The 16,765-nt window shown below is 51.3% G+C and overlaps 1 protein-coding gene across 1 annotated transcript in view; it reads left to right on the forward strand.

Annotated features, from left to right (window-relative positions):
- LOC134381114 (uncharacterized) overlaps nt 1-16,765 on the forward strand; it is a 260,084-nt gene that overhangs the window by 145,798 nt on the left and 97,521 nt on the right. Inside the window, exon 10 of the mRNA XM_063101162.1 lies at nt 14,437-14,538. Coding sequence (XP_062957232.1) covers nt 14,437-14,538 — 102 coding nt within the window. The remainder of the gene's footprint in view (nt 1-14,436; nt 14,539-16,765) is intronic.

A 16,765-nucleotide genomic window follows, 5' to 3' on the forward strand; every position in this document is an offset into this window, starting at 1 on the left:
TTTCCTTATTTACTGATTTGCATATGTTGAACCATCCTTGCATCCCTGGGATGAATCCCACCCACTTGATCATGATGTGTCATCTTTTTGATGTGTTGTTGCATTCTGTTTGCTAATATGTTATTGAAGATTTGTACATCTGTGTTTGTCAAGGATAGGGGCCTGTAGTTTTCTTTTTTTGTTCCATCTTTGGTTTTAGGATCAGGGTGATGTTGGCCTCATAGGATGATTTTTGGGAGAATGGCCTCTCTTTCCCTTTTTTGGAAATGTGTGCTCTCCTCCAGCTGCAAAGACAATGTTGGCTCCACTAGTGAATTTATTTGAAAGGCACTGTGCTCAGTGGCATGGCTTGTATGCTTGTCCCGTGGTGGCAGTTAGTGACATTACGTCTTCACGAGATCTCACAGTCGATACTTCCATAATCCTCCTTTTGATGCACTTTCCATTGTTATGTCTGTCTACATTTGTTTCAGAACATTTCATTTGTTGGACAGATGGGGCGATACATTTGCAATTTCTTTCTGATTTCTTTATGGAACGTGTGCAGTCGTAAGTGAGCATCGTTCATCTTTCTAACCTGAATATAGTTGCATATTCAGAGGTGAAGTTGTATGCTATCTTGGCAGCATTGTGGAGATTGAGACAGTAGCAAGCTAATGGTAAGTAGAGTCATTTGAACTTTTGGTGTGTGAAACACAGATTTCAAGTGTTTATCTTTTTTTAAAGTTTCAGTTGGGAAAATCATGCTGTTACTCTTTCATATTCCTCTTTTGGATTTATGCACGTCTGTACGAATCATTAGTTTCCTATTTTATTACATAATATTCTTTAAGAAGATGCATAATGATGGCCTTTGCGAATGGGTTTTTCTCCATTTCTTTCTTATTTCTCCCTTTGAAATGACTACTGTTTTTTTAATTTAAAAAGTCTGCTCCAGTATCTTGAGTAGGTCTAACGTAAGCGATGGGTTCTTTTTTGTAGTGAGATGTACAAATCCGATGAATCTCTCTAAGTGTTTGTTCTTAGACATCATACTTCGTCGTCTCCAAAGACCAAGCAAATGAGGTCTCTCTTTTGTAGTCAGAAAAAAATTAAAAGCTAATGAACGTAATTTTCTTTTTTTTCTTTTTTCTTTCTTTTTTTTTTTTACAGAGGATGTGTCATGCCCCTTGTCATTCCTTAGAGTCACTTCATGACCTTTTAGAATGTGGTGGGGTGGGTAGAAATAGCATATCTTTAATTTTAAGAGTGTCGGATTTGTGGGAAAGGAGGTGTGCAAGGAATCAGCTTTCTGAAGCCACCAGTGCCCTGAAGGCACCGGGATGAAGCGCGTTCTCAAGCCTCACAGGGAAATCTAACATTGTGTTCAGATACCACTGGCTCCTTTATGATGTTCTCAGTAACTGAGTGTGAAGGTACCAAGTCTTCCTCTTTTTTTGTGTTTGTTTGTTTGTTTAATTTTTAATTTTGATTATAGATATTTATGGTGCACAGAGTTGACTGTTGGTATTTGTGTGCAGTATGTGACGATGAAATCAATATTATTAGTGTGTTCGTCATTAGAAATTGTAATTATTCTTTGTGTCCTTTGCCCAACCAATCCCTAAGCACCCTGCCCCTCCTCCTTTCTGACCTGTAGTAACTATAGGTCTGTTCTCTTTTCAGCACTTTACTGTGGTCTCCCTTCCTCTCTCCCACCCTCCCTCCCACTTATAAGTGAGGGCATACAGTATTTCTCTTTCTGTGCCTGGCTTATTTCGCTTAGCATAATTTTCTCCAAGCTCATCCGTGTTGCTGCGAATGGAAGAATTTCATTCTTTTGTTTGGCTGAGTAGTATTCCATTGTGTGTATAGCACATTTTCCTTGTCCAGTTGTCTGTAGATGACATTTCGGTTGGTTCCATGTCCTGGCTATGGTAAACAGAGCTGCAACAAACATGCATCCCTTCGACATGATGATTTCCATCACTTGGAGTATGTACCCAGAAGTGGGATTGCTGGATTGTGTGGTAGTCCTGTGTGTTGTTTGAGAAGCCTCCATAGTGTTTTCCATAATGGTTGTATTAATTGACAGTCCCAGCAACAGTGTAGAAGGGTTCCCCTTTCTCCGCATCCTCCCTGGTATTTGTTATTCTCTGTCCTTTTGAAAATAGCCAGTCTAACCGGGGTGCGAGGATGTCTCAGGGTGGTTTTGATTTGCCTTTCCCTAATGATTAGTGATATTGAACATTTTTCGTGTACCGGTTGGCCATTTGTTTGTCTTTCTCTGAAAAATGTCTCTGCCCATTTTAGTACAGAATGGTTTGCTTATGTGCTGTGGGGTTGTTTGAGTTGCTTATGTTTCTGGATATTAGCCCCTTGTCTGTGTGCTTCCTTTGCTGTGCAGAGGCTTTATGGTTCGATATAATGCAATTTGTTTACTTTTATTGCTTGTGCTTTTGGGGTTTTATTCATAAAGTCTTGGCCCAGTCCTACATCCTGAAGTATGTCCCCTGTGTTTTCGTCTAGGAGTTTTCTAGTTTCAGTTGTTATAGTTGAGTCTTTAATCCCTTTTGAGTTGATTTTGTGTACGGTGAAAGGTATGGGCCTAGTTTGATTTTTCTACACACGGATATCCAGTTTCCCCAGCACTGTTTATTGAAGATGTCCTTTCCACAGTGTATATTCTCGGTGGCTTTGTCAAAGATAAGTGGCCAGTAATAAGTGCTTATTTTATGTCAAAAGAATGGAAACACTTCAAATAACCTAACATTCAATCTCAAATAAGTAGAAAAACAAAAACACTCTTATCCCAGAACTAGTAGATGGAAAGCAGTAATTAAGATCAGAGTCGAACTAAATGAAGTAGAGACCAAAAGAATGATGCAAAAAATCAATGAAGCAAAAAGTTGGTCTTTTTAGGGGAAAAACAAACTACACAAGCTGTTGGCCAGCCTACTTAAAAAAGAAGAGAGAAGGCCCAAATAACAAAAATCAGAAATGGAAAAGGAGACATTGCAACCGATTCCACAGAAATACAAAGAATCATTAGAGGTTGTTAGGAGCAACTATACTCCAACAAATTTGAAAACCTGGAGGGGATGGATAGCTTTCTGAACACACGCAAACTACTGAGACTGAACCAAGGAGAAATGCAAAACCTGGAGAGACCAATAAGAAGCAATGAGACTGAGGCAGTCATCAACAGTAGCCCAGCACAGAAAAGCCCAGGACCAGATGGCTTCACTGCTGCATTCTACCAAAGCTTTAAAGAAGAATTAACAGCACTCCTTTTCAAACTATTCCAAGAAATTGAAACAGAGGCCATTCTCCTAAATTAATTCTATGAAGCCAGCATCATCCTGATCCCCAAATCAGACAAAGACACAACGACAACAAAAAATTACACGTCAGTAACCTTGATGAACATAGACACAAAAATCTCCAACAAGATATTAGCAAACAGAGTACAACAGCACATCACAAAGATTATACACTGTGATCATGTGGGTTTCATCCCAGGGATGCAAGGATGGTTCAACAGACATATATCAATAAATGTGATACACCACGTCAACAAAAGCAAGGATAAAAACTATATGATTATCTCAAGAGATGCAGAAAAAGCATTTGAGAAAATTCAGCATCATCCCTTCTCGATAAAGACCCTTAACTAAGTAGCTATCGAAGGAAAATATCTCAATCCAACAAAAGCCATATATGACGATCACACTGCCAACATCGTCCTGAATGGGGAAAGTTTGAAAGCTTTTCCTTCAAGAGCAGGAGTAAGAGAAGGATGCTCACTCTCACCACTCCCATTTAACATAGTATTGGAAGTACTAGCCAGAGCAATCAGGCAAGAGAAAGAAGTAAAGGGCATCCTCATTGGAAAAGACAAAATCAAACCGTCACTTGTCACGGGATTGGACGTGATCCTATATATAGAAAAATCCATAACCTCTACCAAAAAACTCCTAGAGCTCCTGAGCAAATTCAGTACCGTGCGGGATACGAAATCAGTGCCCCAAAATTGGTAACATTCTCATACAGCAACAACAAATAAGCAGGAAAAAAAAAAAAATCAAGAAAGCCAGCCCCTTTACGATAACTATGAAAAGAATAAAATACCTAGGAATAAATTTAGCCAAAGAGGTGAAAGATCTCTACAATGAGAACTACAAAACTCTGCCGAAAGAAAGAGGACACCAAGAGGTGGAAAGACATTCCTCGTTCATGGATTGGAAGAATTAATGTTGTGAAAATGTCCGTAATACCAAAAGTGATCTACAGATTCGGCGCAATCCCCATCAAAATACCAATGACATTCGTCACAGAAATAGAAAAAGCAATCCTAAATTCATATGGAAGAGCAAAAGACCCCAATAGCCAAAGCAGTCCTGAGCAGAAAAATAAATAAAAAAATAAATGAATAAATAAATAAATAAAATAAAATAAAATAATGAAAAAAAAAACAAAAACCAGAGGCATTATACTACCTGACTTCAAACTATACTACAAATCTATGGAAGGTACCAAGTCTTTACGGAGCTTTGGAACTCCCACCACTCTCAAACTGCCAGTTCACTGGTGAGCTAATCTTGTAGCTTCTGGATGTAGGACCTAGTTACTTTGCTGTCTCCATTTAAAATAATGCAGTTGCCATAGTGAATGAGGTTTCAGAGGGCTGTGGTCCAGACAGCCTCGATTTCTCACTGTCATTTGCATGCAGTATTCTCACACCAAGTTGGGTGACTACTTCTCATTTACCTTTATGAACCCCCGGAGTCACTCGAGACGGCTTCATAGTAAGTAAAGGCTATCAAGCAGTTACTGGAGAGAGATGGAGATTTGGCCAACTGGCTCCTTGCAGCATGCATTAGCTATTGTCTGGTGTCTGTCCATGTTCCTCCTCAGTCCAATCCAAAGTCAGGAGAACTTGAACTTGCATTTGAAAACATGACCGCTCACAACACCTAGCCGGCCTCAAGTTCGGGGAATTTTACACTTCTCTAAAGTATAGGTGAAAGTTAGATACTATGGAATTAATATCGAGACTCATTACTGAGAATCTGTGGACCATGGTGAGAGTTATAACTGTTGGTTTTCCGGTTTGATTTCCCTTTCCTGCTGTGTCATCACAGGGGGAAGAGAGAGTTCTGGTGTCTCCCCCTCTTCTTATAAGGGTGCTAATCTCCGTCATTAGGGCTCCACCCTATGATCTCCTCTTACCCCAACAACCTCCCAAAGGCACCACCCCCAGATACCATCACGATGGGGCTTAGGGCTTCAACATACGGATTTGGCGGACACAACATTGAGACTGTAACAGCCCTCCAGCCGGCCCCAGTGTGCAGGGTCAGGGGCAGATTGTAAGGTTGAGGCAGGGCACGGTGCTGGGGAAGCAGAGGTTCTGCCTCCTCCTGGGAACTGTTCAACCACAAAAGGGTCAGGTGGTGAGGACAGGAGTAGCAGCAGAAGCCCCGAGGTGTGACCGAGATGATGCCCGTGCCCGACTGAGTGCCCTCACGTACTAGGGCATGGGCCAAGTCCCCTCCAAACATGACTTGCTCCACATTCCTGAAACCTAAGAGGGGCTCCTGAGGACAGCTCTGAATGTGGAAGAGTCAGGGAACTAGTGAGGAGTGGGTCCAGGGCTCCAGCCTTCGATCCCCACGTTTTCCCTCAGCGCCTGATGTGCGTGCTGAGCTGGACAGCAGGGACAATAGTGGCTTCCCGTGAGGATGCCACCAACGAGGACCTTCATGGCATGATGTTCTGGAAGTTTCTGGGCTTGAGGGCCGTGGTGTGCAGCTTCACACCACACCGCCTTAATCTAGCCAAGCTCTGAGGCCTTCTCCAATGTGGAGACCCACCTGGGAATAGGAGGGGCAGCAGCCAGGTGACCCGCCACCAAGAGTTAACTTCCTTCCCACTTCACAAAGGCACAGGGGCGGGTGGGACATGGATGCTGCTGACGTGGGACAGGGGAGGAAAGGTGCAGAGGAGCATCTGGGGGCTAAGCAGCGAGCTCCGTGGGTGGATGGGCGGGAGACGCCCAGACATGGCCCCTTTCTCCCCCAGCAGACAGCCAGGCCACCGTGGTGCTGGACGGCTTTGCCCACCTGCCACTGTTGCTGGGACACCCCCACCCCATGACCACAGCTCTGCATGTGGGGGCCGACACCCTTTTAGTCAAGGATCCCACATGGGCCCTGGGGGAGGAATCAGGTCTCAGAATCTAGAGAAGAAGGTGATGGTCGGGCACCGGTGGGTCCTTGGAGCCTGGCATCTCCCAGATCCTTCCTTGCCCACAGGCCTGTCTCCACTTAGTGGCACAGACGTGAGAACAGAGGCAGTAGTCCCAGGGCATTTCCCAACAATACCACATTTATTCACAATTATCTACAAACCCCTATTACATACAACGCCCCCAACGTGCTGCCTCCCCTCTCCCCCACCCTGATCCCCCATCCAGACCCCCCCCCACCCTCTCTCCCCTGTCCTGCCTCCCCGACCCTGCCCATAGCTGAGGAGCAGCTGGGTCAGCACTGGGTGATGGGAGCTTGGGATCCCTCGGGCTGCAGGATGCAGTGAGGGTCAAATCCAGTCCAGAGGGGCTGGCACCAGTGCTGCTGCTTCCTCCTCCCAGAGACCAGTGGGTCGCCCCTCCTCTTTTGAGGACGTGAGGGGCGAGCCGGACGCAGAGCAGGGACGGGGCTCAGGGACAGCCCCCAGGGCTGCAGGTTGCACTGCAAGGTCAGGAAGAAGTCCAGGCTGGGGAGGTCCTCCTCGACCTCACTGGACCTGGCTGCCGGGCCCTGCGCAGGCATAACAGGACAGGCTCCCCTGAGACCAGGCGAGGAGGGTCTGTGGCCCTGGGGAAGGGAGCTGAGATGGGCAGCCCTCAGCTTGCGTGACTCCTGATGACCTGGCCAGAGGGCAGGCTCCTTGGGCCTGGGCAGGTTGGTGTTGTCTCGGCTGCGCTGTCGAGGGTCATGGGAAGCCGCCTCTGCTGGGCAGGTTTCTGTGACGACCCCTCCTTGGGGGCCGTGGTCATCTCTCTCTCCTCCTTGGCCAGCTGCAGTCTTAGGATGTGACTCCAACTGGGGTGTGCCATGACCTGGGGTGGCCCCCACACCTTCTGCCTCATTTGGGGCCACGAGGCGCTTTTCCACCAGCTGGGGGGAGCAAAGTGGCACTCACTGGCTCTGCCCCAGGTGTGGGGAGGGGCTGGCAGGATGGTGGAGACCCTGCATTTGGGCGGGAGGTGGCGAAGGTGAGAGGACGCTTGGCTTGGTGTCAGAGGCAGGGACTGTGACTGTGACTGTGCTGTGCCCTGCTGGGCCTCCTTCCAGCTTCGCCCCCTGCCCTCCCTCCCTGGCTCTGTCCTCTCCTTCCTGCTCTTTTGCACCTACTCCTCTCTGACCCAGGCAGTTCCCCTCAGGAGGCCATGCACCTCCAGCAGGGTAAGACTAGACAAAATGACGTGGGCTTCAGGGGCACAGGGGCACGTCTTCCCCCTGGTCTGCCTGGTGCCCTTCCCTCCCCTGGGTGATCTGGTGGCCCTCTCTCCCCTGGGTGCCCTGGTGTCCCTCCCTCGCCTGGGTGACCTGGTGTCCCTGCCTCCCCTGTGTTACCTGTGCTAGGGTGAGTCCTTCTTCCTGCTCCAGCACCTCAGTCAGAGCCAAGGGATCCAAGTTTGGGTCTGGGGAAAGCAAAGCTGCCAGGAATCGGGGGTGGACGATGGCCTCCACCTGGAGCAGGGGGAAAGGGGCGTGAGTGTCTTTGGCAGGGATTGAACTGCAGCCAGGGGGACCTCGAGGAGAAGCAGAAAGTAATGCCTGTCTCTCCTGTCCACACAGCAGGGTCGTTCTAACTCATGGCCACTAGCAGCTATACACAGACTTTCTCTGTCCCTCACACACACACTGCTCCGTAGCTGAGGGATGAGTAGAACTGAAATCCATGGGGCTGGGACTGCCGTTCCCCAGAAAACCTCCCCACACGAGGGCTCCAGGCCAGCCCACCTTGGTGATGAAGTCTTCCTGGGAGCACAGCTTGTTAATGTAGCTCAGGAGATCTGGGTCAGGGTCAGTCCCGTCCTGCTCCTGCTGCTCCTCGATATCTCCACCCTCCCAATTTGCATGAGGCCCCAGCAGTGCCTCCGTGATATCCACATACTCCTGGACAGCTTCTGGTGGGATCTCCTTGGGTGCCTTGGCCTGGGGCAGCTGCTGGGGTCTGCGTGACAGCGGGCGAGTGGATGGTGCCCTGCGGCCAGCCTTCCTGGGAGCGCACCCTAGGGCAGGAGGGAGGACAGGTGCGTGGCTGGGCTGCCGCGGCCACCTCCAGCCACACTGGGGGAGGTTGGAACTGAGGGCCATGAAATGGGTCCAGGCTGGACGTCAGGCCCCGTGGGAGGATACACTACCCGAGGTGGGTCATGTGAGACTGAGTTACCTGGAAAGACTTTGGGGCCACCAAGATTCTGGGACTCCTCCGCACCCAGCACCGCTTCCCGGGAAGAGTGTACACTGGGTCCTGGACAGCCAAGGCCGATAGCGGCTATGAAACTACTGGATCAGGCCAATACCTAGTTCTTGATCCAGGGCAGTGGAGCCCCAGGTTCTCACTGGCTGCTCTCACTGAAAGAGCAGGTGCTCCCTCCCCTTGCAGGAAAGGGACAAGATGAGGGCACAAGGCCTCCGCAGGCCCCCTTCGGCCTTTGCGTTGGCTCCTGTGGGAATATGCTTGCCGTACCTGACCGTGGCACAGCGTTGGGGACTGGTGGCCCTGGAGGAGCAAGCTTTGGCGGGGCTGGAGGAGGTAGGCCCTGGGGCCCCTTCACACACTGCCGCATCCGGAGCTGCATCTCCTCCTCAGCTTCAAGTTCCATGAACCTGGCGGGTAGAGGGGAGAGCCATAGCCATGCTGAGAGGGAGGCCTGGCCAGGGATGGGGGAGGAAGGGCTTTGGGTGGGCCGGGCTGCTCCCCCACCTGCAGAGCAGTTGCAGGGGTACGCTGGCTCACCTACACCTGCAGGGCAGAAAACATCCAGGGGGGCTTCCTGAATCAAGGCCTGTGTGACCCAGGCCCGGCCCTCAGGGGACCCTGCTCCTCCTATCCCTGCCCAGGGCCACTCAGAAGAGCTGACAGCCAGAAGCTCGGTCAGGGATGTGACTGACTGCAAATGACATGAGGAATCCTTGCCCGGATCCAGGAATCCTGGGCTGGTACTGTGAGCCCCTGACAATAGCCTGGGAGAGAAGGGCCCCGGAGACGTTGCAGGAAGTGGGAGCTAAGCTGAGAGGAGAGGGTGCATTTTCTGTGAGGGTGATTGGTGTTCACGGAGTGGATTGCCGTGCAGCAAAGGCAGGGAGGCCAGAGACGTGTCTGGGGGTGTGTGAGGTGCTGGCTTCCCCTGCCCAAGCTCTTCTACCCCAGCCCATTCTGGGATGGCAGGTGACCCATTTCTGGCCACTTTTCATGAGGTGAGGAGACGTGGTCCCAACTTGGCCAGTAGTCACTAGCTTCCCTTCTGCAGGGTCCCCACAGCTGGAGCCGGCCCCTACTGGGCTGTGCTGGTTACTCTTCCCCGTCCTCATTTCAGCATCAGGGCAGGGGTAGACCCGAGGCCAGGGGAGGGTGGAGATTCCGGGGTGGGACCCAGGTGGGTGGAGAGCTTCCCCGGGGGAGGCAGGTCCCCAGGGAGGGGCCGGACCTAGCGGATCCCCCTCCTCATGGCATCCCTGCCGATGAGCCCACCGCACCAGCCCCCCTCCCCCTTTTCACCCACCCTCAGCCCGCCCCACAGCCCCTCAGGCCCTGCCTCCCTGACTCACTTTGCTGCCATGTCGTAATAGTTCCTGCGGTCGTAACTGCTCGTGCCCTGCCATTCCTGCATGGCCCGCCGCACTCCGTCCTCTAGGCTCATGGTGGGCTTCAGCCGGGCCAGGGACCGAAGCACTGGGCTGTAAGTCCTCAGGGTCAGTCACAGTGCACGTGCCCTCCTTCCATCCCAGCTGACCGGCCCACACCCGTGTCTCTCCACATCACACCTGTCCTGTCACCTGTCCCTGTCCTCCCAGTGTGGGCTCTTCAGCCTCCAGGAGAGCCAACATGTGTCAACCTCAGCACCAAGGGACTGCTTGGCCTCTCTGACTTCCCTTTGAGGCCTCACTATTATTGTGTGTTATGGACTGAATGTGTGTGTCCCCCAAATTCACAGGTTGTAGCCCTAACTTGCAATGTGATGGTATTTGGAGGTGGAGCCTTTGGGGATCATCAGGTTTAGATTAGATAACTAGGAGGCCCCGTGATGGGATTTGTGTCCCTGTGAGTGTGAGAAGAGGAAAAGACAGCAGAACTCCCTGTGATGTGAGGACACAGCCATCGAAAGCCAGGCGGAAAGTCCTTGCCCGGAACTGAATCTGCCGGGACCTCATCTGGGACTTCCGCTTCCTGAGCTGGGAGACATGAAAGTCTGTTGTCTAAAGCACCTGGCCTGTGGCGTTTTGTTATGGCAGCCTGAGCTGACCGAGAAGTGCCTAGAATGACCGGGAAGGGAAGGTTAAAATGCACGTTCCAAGGCCCCAGGACTGAGCATTTAATCAGCTCCTGGTGACTCTCTAGAGAGGCAGCCCTTGGGGACACAGCCTCAGAGTCCCTCAGCGTGAAGAGCAGGAGCGCGGATCCAGAGCCAAAGGAGACCGGTGCCTGAGCTGACCGGGCAAGGCCTGGGGGGCTCCATTTAGGGACTCAGGACAGCCTAGGGCACCTGGGACTTTGGTCGAAGGGGAACTCCGACTGCTCAGGATGTGGGGGACATTGAAATCATTGGGGACAAGGATTTGGGGGCCCCTTTAATTTATACACTGTGTGCAGCTTTCCGTGGAGGGCAGCCAGTGTGGGAGCGGGGCAGGTATGCAGCCATGTCCCGTGTCCCGTGGACTAGGATACGTGCTCCATGTGATGGCCCCAGAACCACGAGGGCCTGCAGGTGGAAGGAGGCAGGTGTTGGGGAGGGAAAGACAAACGCTCCTGGCTACGGACGTCGCTGCCTCCCATCACCTCAGCCCCTGGTCCTGGGCTCCTGGGCTCACAGTCCCCTCACTCCCTGTGGTGGGACATGTGACTTTGGGAGCAGTTTCCTATTCTAGGTTGCCTGTTCTTAGTGATGACATTAATAATCATCATCATCATCATAACGGCAACAACAGTAACGAGGGACAGCACATGCCAGAGACTCTGCTGAGTGCATCAGACATGAGTCAGACAATCTTCCCATCCTCCGAATGAAGTGGAATCGTCTGTCTGTCTAGGAGGCATTCAGGGATAAAGAAGGCGACTCTGCGCAGCATCCAAACCCAGTGGTGGGGACCCAGCCAGGTCCCAATGTGTGGCTTGACTACCTCAGTCTCCTTGCTAGAGTTCTCCAGAAGAGTGAGGGGCTACATGTGTAAGGTTCCTCCTGTGGCCTGTGCCTTCTCCCCCCCTGCCCCGGGTCCCTCCATGTGACGTCCCGAAGCCATCCGCACTCAGGTCCTGTGCGGGGCATGAGAGGACACGGGGGGGAATCACGGGTGAAGGCAGAGGCCTAAATCCAAGTTGTGGCTCATGTCACACCAGGAACTCACTGTGGCCTTTGTCTTCTGTGCAGATGATGGTGATTGTTAAAAACCAAGTTTGGTGGACTCACAGGGTGTTGAGGGTCAGTTGACCTAAGGCTGGTGAATGTACGTCATGAACCGGAGTGGGACATTAATTAAATTGCTGAGAATGCCTGGGCCGTCGCCCACGTGACCTCCATCTAAGTTCCCCTAAATAGGCTGCCCTCCTCGTCCGTCCTTCGTTCCCCTTCGTGTGGGAGCGGTGGGATTAGCTCCATCCCCCAAGGAGGGCACTCACATGAGGAAGCAGGACAGAGCTTCAGCATCGGGACTCTGGGGCAGGTGCCCGCGGGCCAGGGACTTGAAGCGCTGCCAGCGTCGGAAGTTGTCGTAAACACTCCTGGGGTTACAGGAGTCCTCTGGCGCGGCCTTGGCCTGGGAGGGGGCCTTGCCGCCCTCCCCACCAGCCCCATGTGGATGTGTCCCGTCGTTCCCTGGGCCCACGGTCTGAGCCGGCTGGGCTGCTGGAATGGGGGCTGGGAGGGTGTGGCCTGGGAACCAGTACCCCTCGCCAGCCCGCGTGCCCCCGATGGATGCAGCAGGCATCACGGTCCCTACAGCAGGAGCTGCCAACAGCAGGGGAGCAGGACACTGAGCACCCCCGCAGAGGGCCCCTGGAGCACTCCAGGTGAGGGGGGCCTGAGCCAGGACAGTGGTCTGAGTGTGAGAGGGCTCTGCTGGAGCCCCTTGTGTCCTGACTGGGACAGTGATGTTGAAAGTCCCGGCCCCACTCGGGCCATGGCCAGCGGCTCCCACCCCCTGAGGCGTCCTGGGGAAAGCAGACCGCACCAGGGGGCCACCAGGAGGGAACGCTGACATCACGAGGGCAGGTGGGGGCTGCTCGCAGGGCGGCCCGGGGCCTGGGTCGGAAGCAGGCGTGGGAAACAGCGGACCGAAGGAAGTGAACGGAGGGTTCAGGGTCACGTTGGGCCCCAGCACTGCAGATGCTGTGGAGACAGAGGAGAGGGGCGGATGAGCAGGAGACGCGGCCACCAGGGCGGAGGCTCTCCCTTCCCTTAGAGTCAGCGTGAACCAGAGCGAGGCATCCCAGCAGGTGAGGGCCATAGGACGGGGAATTGTGCAGTTTGTCCCCGAGTGAATTTCATGCTCCCCCTCAGGTGGAGGATCATTCTACTAGAGAACTTGCTTCTCGTTCACTGAGACCCTCTGAGCCCTGTCAGTCAAGAAGTAACACCTAAGCTTCCCCTGCCTCTGAGAAGCTCCCCAGGGTGTCCCCGGCACGTGGACCCGCCAGCCTCGTGGGGTTGCCCCTCGATGTGAGTTGGGGTGGACTGTGCTTGGCGGCACAACGCCCCTCAGTGTGCGCACCCCCACGAAGGGCACCTTCTCCAGTGCCAGTTGCAGGCGCCCACATGGCCTATGTGAAGCCAGCAGATTCACAAGGTTATGAGCCCTTCTCTTTCTCAGTGCTCCTTTCCCTGATGCTCCTCATCAACCCGTCGTAACCCAAACAAATGAACTTGAACAAAACGTGTCCCCAAACGAGCGCCCAGGAGCCCTGATGGTACCCCAAAATGCAGTAGCCCAGTGAGGACATGCTTCTCCTGGTACCACCCACAGCAAACATCGAACAGGGGCCAGGTTCGGGGCACACTTGTCCCCATGCACAGTGGTTCGTGCTGTCACTGAGGCAGCTCTGTTGTCAGGAGGCGGTCTGTGAGTTAGATGATGAATTCCCTGAGACCCTGTCACTGCACAGCCAGAGAGGGCTGCAGAGGACTAGAAAGGCCAGGAAATGCGGAGCCCTGTGGCTCCCAGTGGAGGTTCAGAGAGACTGGAACAGCTGCTGGTGGTTAGAGTTGGCCGTGGGTAATGGAGACCTTCTGTGATCCTTCTCCTTTGAGCTCTCAGTCATGGCCCACAAAGAACCAGGCATGAGCCAGTGTGACAAAGTTGTCTGGATACATCCCTGTTCACTAGGATTTCAGGTCAACCCTAGTCAAGGAGAGCAAGGTCCATAGGACATGGTCCTAATTAACCAGGACGTATGTCCTAACTTTGAATAATAACAGTGATAATAACAGTAGATCTCCCTAATGGTGTGCTGCTCTGCTTCCTCTCTCGAAAAGGAAACCAGCCTTTCAGAACCTTCCACTGTAAACCCAGCAGCACGCCTCATCCGTCCCCTGTTCACGATGGGCTAGACATGGAGTATGAGCAAAGTCTTCATCTCCACATGAAATGTAGGGCAGAGGACAGGCCATGAGACAGGGTGGAAGATGAATGGGTCTGAAGACCCGAGTGTCCCCCAAAGGGACAGCAATTCAGAACAGCTCAGGGAAGAGCAAGCCCCATCTTGTTTGCAGTTTCTGGCTGCCCTGTCCCTGGTGAAGAAAGACAACAGCGATCTGGACCGAATGAGAAGCCATCTCTGGGCAGAAGTGAGCTGAGACTGGACTGCTGCACTTAGAGCGACGTCCAGCCTCACTGACGGAGGGGATATTTCACGGTAATCTTGGTCAGAGAGAACTGTTCCACTGAACGGTTTTCTGGCTGAGACCGTTTCTCCCCGCTACTCCTGTAAGATCTAGAATACTCCACTTGGTGTCCCTCAGGACAGTACCATAGCACAAGCTCCAGGTGTCTGAAGAAAGGACGCAGGACTCAGGCTTTGTTCTTGAGCCCCCCGGTGGCACAAGCACGACACAATCCACCACTGCCTACAAACACACGTTGACCTGTGTTGACTTAGAAACATAAGTCACCCGTTTCCCTTCTGGAAAGAGTCAGTACAACTGCTGTGTCCTTTCTCATCACCCGGTAGGTTTCTCCGGAGGCATCTGGATCCACCTGTGAGAAGCCCCCTTCCCCCTGCAGCCTCAGGATGCCAGTGGCTTCCCCCGTCTCCCGGGTGAGATGTCCTTGGGTAAGTCCAGTGCTCTCTCTTCCTCTACTTCCACCCAACCAGCTGTCCCAGGGCAAGTGTCACATTTGAACTCCCATGGATTTGAGGGGTGACAGGGGTGTGATAACACACCCCAGACCCTGCAGACTTACCTCCCTTTGAAGCCATCCCCGTAGGCTTGGGGACTGACCACGGTGGCACGGCAGTCTCCACGGTGAGAAAAGTCAAGCGCAGGACCCAGACAGCAAACTGTCAACTGCAGATGCTCAGGGTCCAATTTTAAATGTCAACAGGCTTAGAATGTAGCTCTCCAGAATTCTGCAGTGGGGGAGGGGTGGGGGCAGTTGGGCTGGTGGGGGTGGGGAGACATACCGTGCAGGGTTCTGGCAGGTAGGCAGGATTCTGAAGGTCCCTCAGATTATACAGGGGCAGCACAGTGGGTGTGTGCCTCTGAGGCAAGTTTCCAGTTGTTTCTCAGATTCACAGCACAAGGCTTCTGCCTGGTGTTCTACTCACTTCATTTCTTTCTCAACAAACCAGTTTTTGTGCCCCTCAGCCAACCCTGCTGTAGAGTGGCTGCACTTTCTGAAGGTAGCTCAGAACAAGGAATCTGATAAATACAGGGATTGTAAGGGAGGTAGGGGGAATGAGTGTCTGGAAATAGGTCTGGATTGTCTCAGCACGTCCAGCGGGCTGGGTTGCTGTATGCACATCATTCCGTAGGAAGCAGTCCTTGTACGCTCAGCTACTGTCCATTGCTGCGACCTCTGCAGACTCCCGTGGACTGGCCTTACGTACGTACGATCCCCTTTGCTGGAAAGCCATGAAAATTCATGACAGACAGCTGTGTCGCCTACATGTCCAAGACCAGAAATTCCATCATTTAGTGTCTGGGTATTATGTTGTTGTTAAGTGTTTTAATTTTTGTGTATTCAGGGTATGCTGCATGGTCCTGTGTGTTTGTTTTTTGTGATCTTCAGGAAATGTGTATGAGCATTTCAGTGGGTGAGGGCAGATCTATAATGATTTGTGGGGAGTAGTAGGATGAATAGGTGCAGGTGCAGGGTGGGATTTGTCTGGTTGTGTATTCTGGAAGATGGAGGAGTTATACTACAAATACTGTGAGTATTTGGTACCCGCGATTTTGTATTTGCAGGTAGTGTGTGGATGTATGTGCATTTGAGGGCATAAGGTGGCATGTTTGCATATTTGTCGTGTGCTAGGTAATTGTGGGTATACTGGAGGGTATGGCGGGTGGAGAGCCACATGTGTGTCGATTTTGTGTGTGTATTCAAGGGGCATTGTGGTTTGGATGAGTGTTTTTGGGCAGTGTGTGTTTCTGGTTTCAGTAGGGTTATATATTCTGGGAGTTGAGCGTACGTGTATCTGTTAGAGAGTTGGGGTTCTCTGTTTATATGGAGGGGAGTGTGGGAAGTGTATTTATCTGTATTAGAGCTGTGTGATATGGTTCTTTGTTAGTATCTGGGGATGTGGAAGCCGGTTCCTACTGGACTGAGATAGGTTGGGATTTGGGCATGGTTTTATGTGTATTTGTAAATGGTATGCCGTAGCCATCTCTGTATGTCTTGGGCGTGGATGCTGGTTTGTGTGTATATCCATGAGCAGGTGGATGGATTATATGTTTATTCGTAGTGTATGGGATGGCTGGCCAGTTATCTCAGTTGATTAGAGTGCAGCTTGTAATGCAAAGGTTAAGTGTTCGGATCCCTGTACCTGGTCAGCCGCCAAAAAAAAAAGAAAAAAGAAAAAAGTATATATATACATTTATATATATATATGTATATATATATATATATATATATGTGCATGGGATTGCGAGTTTAATCGAGACCTAGTGAGGTCCGTTTGTCTGATGTGCCGTGGGTAAATAATGGAAGTTTTAATTATTAGGCCAAGTAATGGAGAACAGGTGGCTAAAGCTCAGAAAAACCCTGTACTTGTTTTTAGTTGTTTTACAAATCCCTTTTTCCTATCTTATTGTCTTCGTGATGAAGTGATTTCTGTCTAGTAGTACATTTTTATGTTATGCTATTTATTTTTAGCGTATCTATTCCATGTTTTTGCTTTATGGTTACCGTGAGGCTTACCACGAACGTCTTAGGGTTATAACGGGTAGTTTGAAACTTTAAAAACTGATAATAACTTAACTTTGATTGCAAAGAGAAAAAGAATTAAAAAAGCGAGAAACAAACTCTACACGTTGACATCGTTTCTCACCACATTTTGA

The sequence above is a fragment of the Cynocephalus volans genome, chromosome 6 (genome assembly GCF_027409185.1).
Source record: "Cynocephalus volans isolate mCynVol1 chromosome 6, mCynVol1.pri, whole genome shotgun sequence".
Lineage (NCBI taxonomy): Eukaryota > Metazoa > Chordata > Mammalia > Dermoptera > Cynocephalidae > Cynocephalus > Cynocephalus volans.